Below are 15229 nucleotides of genomic sequence, written 5' to 3'. Positions count from 1 at the left end.
AAGTTTGTACAAAACATTGAGATGAAAATCTGGCTTCCATACGTAGTTGACCTGGTATCTGATCTTATTACGTGACGCGTCAAAAATAGCTAATGTCACACGGTATTCAGGAGTTAATCGTAATAGCGTTTTCAGTAGATATAAATCCTTCTGTTTATGCAGTCCCAACTTCAATTGTCATCAATCCAACGTTCCTGTCATAGTAACTCATTTAAGGTACAGATGGGTTCGCATTAGTCCATAATTGAAAAGACATGCAATTGCAGACTATGTTTGATCTTTCAAGAGGAGAGCCCTGTAGAACTGAAGGCGACCAGGTGGCCGAGATATGACGTTAGAAGTTTGACTTTTAGAAAATATGATTAATGCAACATGCTTTACAGCGAACTCAGAGCTAAAAATATAAATATGGATGTTATGCTATTAGGTCATCGAACTTTGGTTTATTGCTGTTTGCATGAAACAAATGAGTTAGTTTATGTCAGTCAAGAGAACAGAAAAAGGCGTCCAAAGGCGCCGCAGCGCAAAGCGCTATATTGGTGTTAGTGAAAACTGCACCAAGTCAATAAGATTAGGGTTTTGCATTAGAAATGAGTTCGAATACTGTTTGAAGAGTTTTGGATAGAATATTACAATTGCTTTAATTTACTAAAAACATATTTGCAAAAAAGCTTATAATTCTGTTCGAAAGTTTTGTATACTCGTTCGAATATTTTATACTTAAACTACAAACTCCTGTAGTTCCTGTGTTTCAATGATGCGGATGTACCTATTTCATGAATGGTGGCGTTTGACCAACGCATTCATTTCAGGTCGAGATAGTCAATGACACATGGTGTTTCCCTGTTATTCGTGATATAACATTTTCAAGTCCTCCTTTGTTAAGAATTATTTGTGTTCTTGCTTATAAGATTTGGTCAAAAGCTTCTTATCCGTCTTTTGAGTAAAATTGTTTGGTATAATGAAGAAGGTAATGGTCTACGTTAATCTGAGGATGTTGTTTGAACATTGTGTAAGTGGTTGTCGTTGGCTTCTCTTGAAAGAAACTTGGTCCAGTGTGATATCTATAACTTAACATTGATTAGCGTTTAGCGTTGAAGCTGAGTTTAAATTCACGGATTCAGTTCTGGTTCTTTTTCTTTCAAACTTCGAACTATAGTTCTTTAATACAATTATTTTTGTCGTTCGTGAGTCAACATTTGATGTTGGTTCAATTGGAACATTAACGGCACCAAGCTAAGATGGGATTTGCTTCTCATTTCAAATATAGAATAAAAACTTTTATATTATGAAATGAACAATATACTCGACAAGGCGTTGAATGTAAAGCTAAGAATAGAAAATATTTGTTGAATCACTGGAGACAGGTGCTGTGTAATAAAGATGTAGAAACTACTGACAAAAGAGCAAGGGAAGAAGCAAGGAACTGAAAAAGGGTGGAAGCCTATAAAAATTTAAATGTAATGATGTCAGGAGGTTCTAGAACGATAAAGTATGCAGAAATTATAGAGTTTATGCCTCAACAGGTGAAAAGCCTTCATTTAAGAACAGCTATTCTAAGCATATCCTCAATGAAGCTACGGATGGGGAAGATGGAGTGATATGTAATGGACCAGCAAAAATTATTAAGCAGTAAATTGGCGACAGAGATGCATGGAATTTGTTTTACCATCAGTCAATTGGAAGGTTAAACTTTAAACCACAATGTTGGTCGTTTCCCATGGAAATATTTTGCTTAATGGTATTAGGTCATATAATGAATCTCTAGGTATGAAACGAGGAGAGATGAGAGACTTATATGCTTCCAAAATTTTCTGTCAAAAGGTAATGTTATAACCTGACTGTTTCCAAAATGGAGTTCACTACATGTCAGTGATGCGTGAGAAGTAGCCAGAGTGTGTACAAGATAACGAAGTTCATTATGAAGAGTTTTTAATGTTTTAAAAGCAAGAAAACGGCGCCGATGTTTTGGGCATAAGTATTGCTAACAGTTAAGTGTAATGTCTGACTTTAGTAAATGATATTAAGCTAAGGTTGAGTTCAGGCTTTGACACTAAACCTTTTTCCAGTGCGGCTGGTTGACAGTCGGTCGCAAACACGTAGCAGAGTATTTGAGGATACTTTTTTGAAGGGGTATTTTGAAAGTTTTGACAGAAATGTAGTTTGTAAGGTCGTTCATATCGTAACTCCTGAGTATTGACGTAAGTGGTGTTTGTCAATAATTCTTTCCATCTCTATTCTGAGTCTTTTTGCATTCCTGACTGTATAAATTCAAGCGATGGCATAATAATTTCCTCTTTAACGTCGAACGTAACGTTGAAGAAATTTCATGAAGTTCGCTTATCCTGGAACTTAACGACAGATGCCTTGAACTTTTGACATAAATGTTTTCGCTGTTGAGTCCAATAGAGTCTGAAGTTGCCTGATATAATGATTTGGTCATATATGAATCTTGACTTTAAACGCTCTGTTATTGAGTATATGACGGAATGAGGTTAAATGTCTTAACCTGAACACCATCTTTCCACAATAGAAATACACCATTTGAACAGAATTCATAATGCTTTGCTGAAAGGAAGAATGAGAGAAGAGTTTAAAGTTTGTCTGAGTTTCATTCATGTCTTTCATCTACGTCATGTATTAAATGCTTTCATTTTATCTCCATTTAAAAATGCAAAGTCAGAAATATTCAGGAACATAGCACCGAGTCTAAACTGACAAGAGTATAAAGATGGTTTGTCTGTTTGACTGATGAACACGTTATGCGAAGAACCACAAAATTCAAGAAAGTCAGTATACTTATGAATATCCAAGACACTGGGTAGAGTATGTAGGAGTGAGGAAAAGCTATTGAAATCAGACAGGTTCGAAGTATTTCCAGCAGGAAGGACAATATATTGAAGAAGCTTTCATGTTTTTGAGGTATAAAATGATGAAACAAGAAGCAAGATAGTTTTCCCCATTGCTGTGTAATGTGAACCTAGACACGGAGATGACATGAAAAGTTTTTAACACACGCTCAAACGGTAGTGAGAGAAAACTTACTTTGCGGAAGGGCCTCATTACCTTCAGAAGTTACCATAGCATATAAATTTGAAACAAACTCAATAGATTTTAAAGTCATCTCTGCAAAGAAGTCAGGGTTTTACATTTAATGAAGCAACGATGTATATGTTCGAATGAAAACTTCAAAAGTATTGCATGGTTAGATAATGAACGATTGCTTTAAGAAAATCATTTAAATTCAGTGACTCACGATGTCCAATAGAGAACCTTCGTGGAATGTTACTATCGATGTTTACAGTAGAAGGTTTCAGCAGCGAATTGCTTACAAGATTGTCAATTGGTGAGGGTATTGGTCTCGTGAGAACATTGTTATAAAAATCCAGTAATAAGTGAATTTGCTGAAGAATCTATTTATGTTCTTTCAAAACTACATGTATTCGCCCACCGAAAGCATTATAGTATAACAAACTTTTGTCAGTAAGTTTAACATAGACTTGTCGAACCTTCTTCAATGAAAGATGTTGGTGCTACCTCAAGATGGAAAGGATGGACTTCATTCTTTGAGATGATTTTTTAATTGCCTATTAAATGAGCTTGTTCTTGAAGGTGCAGTCATGATGAAATAACTAGTGTTGTAGAAGATTGTAGCAATTGTTCAGATGACATTTTGAAAGCGAATAGATGAGAATAAGAAAGAAGTTAAGATAGACCTTGCAAAGCGGTGAGGGCGAAGCCCGTGAGAATGTTGTCTTATGGTTTGCATTTGACTTTCTCCAGTAACGCAGAACTTTATGAGATAATCATTTGAAGAGAGAGTGATTTTAATATGTGTAAATGTAGCTCATGGGCAGCTTTAGGCCGCAATGGAGACGAGATGCATTAGATTTGGAGCCAAAGCACTTGGAGCTTATGACGCAGTTAAATATAATGAGTGGAGGAAGGGTTTCGAAGACATCTAGAATGCACAGTAAAGGGAAAGATGTGGAGGCTGGGTTTTCGCAAAGAAGTTAAGATTAATATAAAATAATGGGCTCATAAATAAGCATCGGCAATTTGGTTGCGACTGAGTCGGAAAATCTTTAGAGAACAGGAACGATGAGTTTTCAAAACACGACGAGTCAAAGACTTTAATGAACCCAGATGAAAGGTGAAACAATGCATTTAAATAGAGGTCGATGGAACTCCTTCTCCAGCCAAGCAGTGTTCTCCGTATGGTCCGCTCATGGTCTGTATGGAAACCCTTAACGAACAGACCATTTTGACCGCATTGACATGGTAGAAGTAATGGTATCATTACGCGACGAACGAAGAGAAACGACAGTCCAAGGCTTGGAGCCAGACGTGAAGAAGCAACTAAACAGAATATACAAGGAAGAGCAGTTTATAAAGCGCAATATGAATTTCATGAGGTGAAAATAATGTGAAATAAGAGTGAGATTTCCACCAGCTGCCCTTCACTAAATTTATTGTTGCGCTCTATGTTTTTCATACGTGTGAGGGTTTGGGTGAGTATCATTAGTGTTTTAGTTTATTTTTATTTTGATTTTTGGAATGTAAATGACAGACTAAAAGCAACTCATTCGAATTCCCCACAGTATATTACAAAACATACATTTAAAACCATTTTATTCTTCCTTCCTGGAGCATAACATTGTTCTTCAGAATCATCCGAGACAAGTTGACTTTTCATTCATTGACATGGTGTATAAAGATAGAAAATGTATATATCAGTTACAACCTATACGATGCACGAAGGTAAGTAGTAAATTGTACTGTAAGAAAGTTAGAGAAGTTTATGGCTTCTAAGTATGACTACAATAGGGTGTTAAACTGATGATGAAGATGATTGGATGGAATAATTTAATGAGAACATTAGTGAAGTCGTTAAGTGAGAACGGGAGTATGTAGACACGTTTTATTTCTTTACATTAGTGAGTTCTGGTGTAAGTGAGAATAAACGTTAGTGCAAGATGAGATGGTTGGCCGGCTTTGTACAATATTTAAGGTTAAGGTTAGTGTTGGTCGTTTGTTGTGTTGTAAATATTACGTTAACGGGGTTTTGGTAAAAGTGGTCACAATTTCCTTAAGTGTGTTGTACGGTGAAAGCGCAGTGCCCGCCGACACACCGACTTTAACCATACTAACTCATACATCTAAGAAGGAATTTGTTGATAATGTCGAGTATATGATAATCTTGTTTGCTAGGCGGTTTCAGTCATCGTATGATTCGTAACATTAAATGATGAAAGGTCATATTGCAGTAACAAATATGTTAAAAGGTTATATGCATAAAATTCTTTAGTGCAATGAATCCATTAAAGTTCTTGAAGTAATCAACTAATTGACGCCTTAATTTACCATAACCCTCTACAACTACATTTATCTTGCTGTCTCCAACTTCAATTTCTTGACAGGGTACGCACGTTGTTTTAAGTTAGAAAATGAAGTTTGCAACGTTCTGAGCCTGTTTCTTGCCTGGTTCGATTCTTTATCATTAATTCTAATCTCGATTGTATCCGTTATTAATTGATATTCAGAAGCGTTGAAGTTTGCGAGTCGTCTTTCCTCCTACATTCTTTGAGTTCGATTCAAAGGTAAAGAAATCATTTTATCTCTCAAACTATCTGAGGTTGAAATTACCCCGTCTAGCTCAGTTATTTGTCGGTAATGTTTTTACAAGCATGAATAACCCAGCGAGGAGTTCAGAGATAATGTCTGAAATACTGTTTTTTACGCTGTTCCCTGGAAGTCGCTTGTCAAAATAATTGGCTGTTTATTCTTGATTCCAGGCTGTTTCGAGATCATTGAATGCAATTCCACCGAGAAGATTTTATACACTTCATCGTTATTATCACAGAATGGCTTCTTTAATGAAATCCATAAAACATCTCAATTTTTGAGTAATCAAGGCTTTTTCAAGAATGTTGTATTTATAAACCCTGAACGTTGAGAAAACATCTGGGGAATCAGATTTAAAAGCAACACCCTTAACGTTAATGAGGATAATTGATTTAGTAGTAAAATCCATGCTGTATGGTTTAACCTTCTTCTTTAAATAATTTAATCATTTTGAGTGACTCTTTCATGTTTGATTGAAGAACGAATGATATTTGATTCATTTTGTCGTGGATATTGTAGTCCTTTTGAATGAAATATTTGTTTCCATAATCTCAAAACGGATTACACGTGATAAATCCTCAATTACTTCAGAACTGTTTTTATACTGATGATTTTCAGCTTGCGTCTAATTGCTGTTATTCAAAACGAGTCATCAAGTTTGATATCAAATGTTATTTTTTGGCTTACGTAATAAAGGTAAACTGATAATGATTCATCATAATATTCTTTTTTGATATAGTTTTAGAATCTTCACCAAAAACAAATGGAGAAGTCATTAAAATATGCATATCTACTACGTGCTTTTTTCAAAAATTACTTTTTTGCATTTTCTTGTTAAGGCTGCAGAAATTATAAACGTTTGTCGTAATGCTTCATTTAATTAAATGATTAGGTAACAGAATCTAATAGCTTGAAACAGTGTGAATAATGTAACTTCTTTTTCTAAAATTCATGTTTCCACCATCATTATGTATTTCAAATCACACATGCCATCGACTATGCTCTGAGCAAGTTTATCGTCAATGTTTACATCTTTGTTTTCATTCATTATACTCTTTATTTCTTCATTCTTCTGTCTCACTCTAACCTTAATATTCAAATCATTTAATATATTCATTCTACTGTTCTAGTTAATGTTGAATCATAACTTCCACGAATGAATGAGTATGTATTGATTGGTTCTGATGGCATTCTTGCGAACTCTTGAATCAGCCATTACACTACTAATGAACGCTTTGATTCATCAATAGAAGTCATGATATCGATATCATAATCATTGCAGGAATAACATTTTAATCATTCTGTTCGAGGTTGAATAGAAAGAAATTATTGTTGCATATAAATGTGAAGACCTCCTGAAGCGGTTTTAACGATAAATCTTTATCCGAAAGTTTTGATAAAAATGTCTTTTCTAAACTGTTTCTTTAAGTTCATCATTGTATGATTTATTGATATCAAACATCTATAATCGTTAATTTTGAAATTTTATTTACATAATAAAGCTGTACCAGTTTTTCCTTCCTCTTCTCCATCATGTTTGAGGTAGTATGTAAATTCAATCATGTTTCACCAATTCTTCGTTGAGGGTTTTAGTTTCTGCCACAACTAATTCCTCAACTAATGAATCAATAACTTTTTCATCAGAAACGATAAAGTTGCTGTTGCTGTTTGTTGCTGTCATTTATATAGGAATAAAAAAATAAAAATAATTTTAAAACTAACTTTATTTTTGGACTACATCAAATTTTCGTAAATGTTGTCAAAATGTCATGTTGTCTCATTTTTTCATAGAAGTTAAATTACCTGGTGACCACCTGGTGACCTGGTGACCCCTTCAGTTCTTCAAAAATAAGTCATAACTGCCTTCCTCCTGTGATGTTGTCAAAATGTCATGTTGTCTCATTTTTTCATAGAAGTTAAATTACCTGGTGACCACCTGGTGACCTGGTGAAACCCTTCAGTTTCTTCAAAAATAAGTCATAACTGCCTTCCTCCTGTGATGTTGTCAAAATGTCATGTTGTCTCTATTTTTTCATAGAAGTTAAATTACCTGGTCCACCTGGTGACCTGGTGACCCCTTCAGTTTCTCAAAAATAAAGTATTATTGAATAACCCGAAGCATTAACGTAAACACATATTTCTGTGTCGTTAATGACAAAAATAAATGGTTCATTTACTCACAATATTTTTGTACAAAACGACCCCAAAACTTTTAACTTCTTTTCTGCAGCTTCAAATGCTATCTTAGCGAGTTCATATTCTCTAAATTCTCTCTTTAAATCTTCTTGTTCCCATTGGTCTAGTTCGTATGAAGAATCTCTATAACCATAACATATCTCGCGTTCTATGTTCTAATTGTTTTTCAACACATTTTTCCAAACTTCTTCTTCAAACAAATGTTTAGCATTTTTCCACTGTATTTCGAGTTCTTCTTCATCTAATTTCTCATGAACTTTCTTGTCTATGGAGTCCATAATTTTTCCAACTGCTATGCAATATTTTGGAGAAGCCCACATTGTTATATAGTTTATAAGTCTTGGGTCTACATACGTTCCTCTAACCTGTTTGATTTCATCAGAAATTCCCGCATGAATTTTGTATAAAAAACAACCGTCTGAATTCCGGCGGTTGCTATATTCTTCACAAAATGCCTTATAATACTCTTCCCGGACTTATTTTCCAACAGCTTTCTAAAGTCTTTCCTAAAACTGCTGACACATCTTTGTTGCATTAATGTAACCATCCTTGTCTCTACGTAAGACTTCAATATCGTTATAAGTGCCTTTTGTGAATGTTTCACCATTAGATTTGTTCGTGAATGTTTTTGCTTCGACTGACATTATTGTCTTTACATACAAAATAAAAAAAAAAATAATTTTAAAACTAATGAAAATTAATTATTTTTGGACTGAATTCATTCATAACACCATTAATAAGCTCATAAAATGCCCGTTTTGAGGTTGAGCCACTTTTGGCTCGACCGTATTCTTTCATCCAAAACTCAATAAACAATTATTGAATAACCCAAAACCATTACCTAATTAATTATAAACATAAAATATATTTAGTTCATTCGGTAAGCCCAGACCTTTGGGTCAAGCACATTCATTGAACTCTATACCATGCGAATACAGTCATAAATGGTGGCATGTATTCTTTACTTTGTCCCGTTGTTTGTGTATATCCTGAAACGAAATGTGTATGGTTTCCTTCTCCCTGAGTGTCATCCCAGTAACAATTTATAGCAAACTTAACGTCGTCTTTAACATCATATCCTTTACCTTTTGTCATTCCTGACCAATCCCAATATCTATGCTTATGCCAACCCGCTTGAGATGTGCTTAAATCTATGTAGTGACTGTGTGCAGGTAAATTTTCACCTGTAATCGTTTTACTTCCACCCATTTCCTTTGAAGAGTTTGCACAGTATAAGAATTTGTCTACAATCTGCTGCCATGTACCAAAACCTAAAACACTTGCGGGATTTGTTGAGTTCATTGACGTATAAATAGAGCCTATAGGATATAATGTTGAAGTATTTCTGTCTTTAATGTTTGAAGCTCTGTTTTGTCTGCTTTCTTGTCATATAAATCTTGAGCAGTGAATTTAATATTATATTCATCCTTCATGACATAAACATCTTACATCTAATGTTTCTCATCGTCGTTATGTCGTCATCCGATGTTAAACCTTGTGGAAAGTTAGGAGGTTTACAATATAATACATCCCCACCAGTTACGTCAACCGTTCCTTCAATACTTTTCTATAGCAACAGTAGTGAAGGATTGATGTGTATGAGTCTTATTTGCTTTCTTCTCTAACTCATCGTTAACATAAGTTTTATCTGCTTTAAGGTCTAAACATTTGAAACCCATCCTGTATCAGCTTTAGTTTTTAAAATCTTTGATGTCCTTTCATGATACCATTCAACCTTTCTTTAATTTCATTATCTTTTTCATTAACATATTCCTTATCTGCCTTCTTCATTAATTCACTAGCCATAAGTCCCTATCTACCTTCTCCTCTAACTCACTAACCACATATTCCATTATCTGCTTTCTTCATTAATTCACTTACCACATATTCCTTATCTGCTTTCTTCATTAACTCACTAGCCACATATTCCTTATCTGCTTTCTTCATTAATTCACTAGTCACATATTCCTTATCCGCTTTCTTCATTATGTCATTTAGGAAACCTTTTATGAATTCCTCATTTAAATTAAATCTTCCAATCTTCAAAACTTTAGGAAATGCATTTAATGCGTATATCTTTGTTCTTCTGGTGGAATTGATGTTATATCATCCGTTATACCTTTAATTTTTGAATTCATAAATAAAATTTCTTTTATATTTGATATCACTGCACCACCTTTGCAAACGAATTCGAAATGGTCATTTTTCAATACTATCTCCAAATCTCCATATTTCAACCTTTGCGTTTGTTCTGCCGTCTTTGAATTATATGCATATATGGCGTATGTAATGGTCTGTGTCTTAAGTTGCTGTGGTTGCTGTTGTTTAATCATTTATTATGATTTAAAAATAAATATTTAATCTGTTATCTCATCAGCTATTTTTTCTATTTGAAATTGCCATAATATTTCATTCATAAATTCTAAATCACAATCAAATAGGTCACTTATTCTAAATTTAATATTTGATAAATCTTTTGAATGAAGAATAAATGAATTCCCGGATAATTGAAACGGATATGATAAAGAAAATGTGTTTAAGTTGATGGATAAAATGTTTTGTATTGATGGGTAAGAGTTAGGGTCTAATGTTTGATGTGAAAATCTCATTGGGGTATTAACTTTATTCTATTTGATTAAAATTTGAAATTGGAATTGGAACCAGTGTCAGAATACAAAACATCCCCAACATCTTTTTCAAAATTTAATATCCCCAACAATGAACGAAGATGAGGAGTACAAAATTTAATTTTCAGCGGAAATTTAATAAGGTTATTTATTTCATCAAGTTCAAAAAGTTTATCGGGTTTTGATTTAAAATTTTCTTCATACCATACGATAAATGATTCATTTAAATAACTTAAAATCGTGTTAATATCCCATTTCGCTATCACATTATTTATATACATATCATACGTTTTTTCAAGGTCATCTTTAATAAATGATATATAATCTGAAGGGTCTAAAAGAATGGGATTAAATTTACCACTCACAGAAACGAGAGTAACATTATAAATTCCGCTAACTGTTAAATTTAATTCACAGTTATTATTCGAAATAATATTGATAATTGACATTTTTATTACGATTAAAAATATGGTAAAGCGTTATTTTCCAGTGATAAATAAAACTAGAATAAGATTACCTCAAGAATTCATAAATTCAACGAATAAGAAATTCATTCATGTTATAAATTTTAGTGTTTTCAGAAAATATGAGTCAATGTCATATTCATCATCGGGTTATATTTCACTTCATTCAAATTTAGTTCAATCAAACCCATATAATGACCATTTCATAAGATTTTCAGATGGTATTAAAAATGCAATTGATAGATTAAAATATGAACAGATTGACAATATCGAATTTTTGGAATTTTGGTTTAAATATCCCGATGGAAAAAAGATTGAAGTTAAAGATAAAGCTGATACTATAACAAAAACAATTACAATGACCGATCCAGATAGTGGGGAACAAAAAGAAATAAAACAAACGATAGAAACTGGTGAAAGGTCAATTATTATTGATTATGATTCAAAGGATTATTATTCAATAATGTTAATGCTTGAATATTAAATAGCCTTAACAAAGAATTTTTCAAGTGATATTTTATATTCATCAACTATTTTATTATAAATGTTATTATAAGTTAAATGAAGTTCAGTTGTTGTTCCGTTCTTTGATATCTTAATTGTGCTAATATCCTTTATAGGATTTATTTTTGCAACTGTTCCGCAGCATGAAACCTCATCATCTATGAAAAATTGAATCTTAACGTCTGAATCTTGAACATCACAAAGAATGGCGATAATGTGAATTAATGATTCATAAGGTAAAATAATTAAACCGGATTGATCAATTAAATTTATTATTGAATCATAATTATCAGTTATTATATCACGGTAAATTTTCATTAATTCAGAATTAATGTCTACTTTATATGGCGCATTGCGACTGGAATCGTAGATTCCTGGGTTCTCGATGTTTGATGAAAGAGGCAGGGGGTATGTTGGATAAGTGGGAATTTCAACAGGTTCTTTACCGGGTTCATCTTCTTTATTTTCCTCCTCCTTTTTCGGTAAGTCACGAGTTAATAAATTTGGTTGAGTTGCTGACCTTGTTAATTCAGGACTAACATTAACTTTAACATTTTGAATAATTCGTGATTTATCATCATTTACGTTATAACCAACCGTAATCTCTGCTTTTGCGTTAGTGTTCTTTTGACTTGTGAAACGTCTTCTCATTTATAATTGAATAAAAAAAGAAAAATATATTTAAAGTTTTATTTAGTTGTTACGGTAATATCCCAAGGTTCATCATTGTTTGCTTATACTTTCTTTGTAACTGCACCAATTATGTTATTGATATTGCTTTGAGTTTCTTCCAGTCTTATTTTATCATTTACAATATCTTTAATCATTTCATTACATGCATTCTTAAAACCATCTGATTTTTCTAATTTACGTCTATCACTTTCTTTAATTAAATCAAAGTTATAACCTTGTTGAGAATAAAGTGGTTTCTTTATCAATTCCTTGAACGCTTCTGAAAGTGAAGATGAAGAAATTCTTGCCACTTGAATTGGTTTAAATTCTGCTTTCATTGCTTCTTTCTGTTCATTGAACACTGGATCGAATAAAGCAACTTTAAAGAATTTCTTAGCTGGAATTTCAGGTCTCAAATATGCATATTGACCATCAAACTGATTAACATATCGTGGTAATCCATCCGGTCCCTCTTCAATAGCATTTAATTCTTCATTGAAATAAGAATATGGATTATAACGGTATGAATTAATTGGACCATTTTCACCTTCTCCAATGTATTGTTTAACAGCTTTTCCATTTTCATCAAATTGCATAGGATAACGTTCATTATATGCTTTACGTTTAGGATAATCAGATACAGTTAATTTATAACCATTTATGACTTTAATATTACCTTGACCATCAGTAACGAAAACTTCATTTATACCATCAGGTTTTCCATTTGGTCCTGTAATGTCTGCTTCATGTGCTTCCCAATTTGGTCCATGACGTTTGGCATATGCTTGAGCTTCTGGTAATGTTAAAACGTTTCTCATTTGTTTAACATCCTTTTGAAGACCGGCAACAATGTGGACTAATTCTTTCATTCCGTCTGGAACTTTCATAGTTCTATTATATGCACCCTTTTTGTTTGTCCCTTGTTTTAATGGAACCTGTAGAAGATTTGCTATTTCAGTCATGTTTAATTATAAATAAAAAATAAAAATTAATTATAAAAAGTTAATCAAATTTAACACCTCCTTTATTTAAATCAACTATTATTTTTCCATGTTCACCTAATTGCTGATATTGTGTGTAAAGTTCATTAATGCTCATTGGTAAATTCACTTGATAAAGCATAACGTTCAACTGTTGACGACTAAACCCACTGAAAATGAAAAGGGTTGATAGATTTGATTTAATGTTTGTGCTTAATGCTTTGAAGTATTGAACAGCCATGAAGAATGAACACTGAATGTGTCGACATTGAGTTAATAATTGATTAAAATATGATTTCTCATTTGTTATTAGTTTTGATTTCACGGCATCATCTAGAAAAATTAGTGAATGCAAAAATTCTTTATCAAAATTTGAAATAGAAAGTGTTTCAAATAATTCATCCCGTTGTTTATCAATAATTTTATCCTCTAATCCTTGCTTCTTGATTGTATTATATAATTCTTTATACATTAAAAAGTTTTTTAAATAATCTTCTGCTTCTTCTTGTGATAAATAAATAATTGGAATTTTGATTAAATGCTTTAAAGATTCAAATGTATCATCTGAAGGTGAACCTGAACGGTTGATATAAATTAACACATGTGAATGGGGTGAAGTGTTAGCAATAATGATAATTTGTTTTAATATCGTTAACGTTTTACCTTTATTTTGTTTACCAATTGCTGCAGTGATTGAATTTAAGTAACATTCAGAATATGGAATTTTCATTAATTTTTCCTTAGATAGAGCATTTCTATTATCACTCAATGCTTCATTAATCATATCATCTATGTAGGTATTATATACTCTGTTAATTCTTCAGAATTTAAATCCATTTAATCAAAAATAAATTTATAATTTTAAACATTTCTATTCATCAATATTTCATCATATGAACTTCTATACTGTGGTGGTGTACCTGTTGGATGATATTTCAAACCTTCATCCGGTGTCCATGTCCAATATGTAGTCCTAGTAAACCAAACCTGAGGAGGATTTGTCACCTTTGAACAGTAAGTGTCATTTACACCCCGAATGATTGGATAAGCTTTCACTTGTACTGTAACTTGTGAGTTGAAAGTTTCTAATCCATCAAAGAATATACCCGCTCCATCACGTTGAACTGGAATAGTGCATAAGAATGAAGTTTGGTCTTTCCATGTTCTAGCTAATGGCGTGCCATCATCATCATTCAGTGGTCTAGTTAATGAGTCCTCGTATTCTTCTGTGCATTCATTCACTCCATCTAAATCAGAAGCTTGAAGCATACGTGTAAAGAATATGTCGCCCACTGTGGTCATCGCTTGATCGGGGAAGTTTCTGGAATCTATAGTGACCTGAAGACCTCGAAGCATTGGATTTTCTAAAACTGTTCTTTGCATTGCATTTTCGGAAATGTTAACACAACATCTGTAACATTATGAAGAGCATATGAGAAATCTGAGCTAATACCTTCAGGAGTGATGCAACCTCCATTTAGTGAACGAACGTCAATATGTTGAGCTGGAATCATGAATGGATCTTCCTTACTGAATAAACGTGGTATTGCTTTAACTGATTCTTCAATTAAACCGTATCCTGGTGTAATACATTTATCCTCTAAAACTTCCATCTTTGTGCATGAAATAATAACGTCATCAACTGTTGCGTCAGCAGATGTAGCGGCTAAGCTTGTAATTAATTTGGCAGAAAGTCCGATTTGTTGGAATTTGCGATCATATTTATAAACATGATTCATAATCTTTTCATAATTTTCATCAGTTATCTTTTCATAAACGTAATTTTGTAAATCAGCAACTCTTAACGGGTCAACCTGACAAAATACTAAAGTATCCCTGAAAACATAATATTTAAGAATGATTTCACCAAATGATTTAGGATAATCATCGAACGCCTGAAATGCTAACAAATCATTTACCGGAATAATCATATCAAAAGTGATATCAACTTCTTCATTTGCTTTCTTGAAAACTTCTGAAGGGTCAATATATTTACCACATACTGAGTTATCATATTTTTGAACATTATTATATAACGAATGAACAAACTTTTTAACTTTCCTTTCTGATTTTGGTTTATATGTTGCAAATGCGAAAGATTCACGGGCGCAATCCATCTGAAGATAACCGGCATCACCTCTTTCGGTTTCTACTTCTAATT

At 32.8% G+C, this 15229-nt stretch overlaps 2 protein-coding genes and 3 pseudogenes across 5 annotated transcripts, besides 3 other annotated features; all 5 read right to left on the bottom strand.

Moving 5' to 3' along the window:
• Window positions 1–76: 76 nt before the first annotated feature.
• Window positions 77–5073: a mobile genetic element.
• Window positions 4427–5073: a terminal%2Cinverted (terminal inverted repeat of Maverick-1C transposon ID:TVAGG3_0256250).
• A 250-nt stretch (window positions 5074–5323) lies between these two features.
• Window positions 5324–14504: a mobile genetic element.
• Window positions 5937–6882, bottom strand: TVAGG3_0256240 (annotated as a pseudogene). Its single transcript has one exon. A coding segment is annotated over exon 1 (946 nt).
• On the bottom strand, window positions 8744–9729 carry TVAGG3_0256230 (annotated as a pseudogene). The gene has a single exon. A coding segment is annotated over exon 1 (986 nt).
• On the bottom strand, window positions 11393–12067 carry TVAGG3_0256220 (uncharacterized protein; the record flags this gene model as incomplete). The annotated part of the gene is made up of 1 exon (XM_051228214.1): window positions 11393–12067. One exon carries the CDS (start codon window positions 12065–12067, stop codon window positions 11393–11395), a length of 675 nt encoding a protein of 224 aa, XP_051097944.1.
• Window positions 12713–13050, bottom strand: TVAGG3_0256210 (uncharacterized protein; the record flags this gene model as incomplete). Its single annotated transcript, XM_051228213.1, has 1 exon — window positions 12713–13050. A coding segment is annotated over one exon (338 nt), but the record flags the coding sequence as incomplete, so codon positions are not given.
• Window positions 13091–13905, bottom strand: TVAGG3_0256200 (annotated as a pseudogene). Its single transcript has one exon. A coding segment is annotated over exon 1 (815 nt).
• Window positions 14505–15229: the final 725 nt, after the last annotated feature.

Source organism: Trichomonas vaginalis, chromosome V (assembly GCF_026262505.1).
Source record: "Trichomonas vaginalis G3 chromosome V, whole genome shotgun sequence".
Lineage (NCBI taxonomy): Eukaryota > Parabasalia > Trichomonadida > Trichomonadidae > Trichomonas > Trichomonas vaginalis.
The sequence above is the reverse complement of the archived record's forward strand: the minus strand, read 5'-3'. Positions and strand labels throughout refer to the sequence as shown.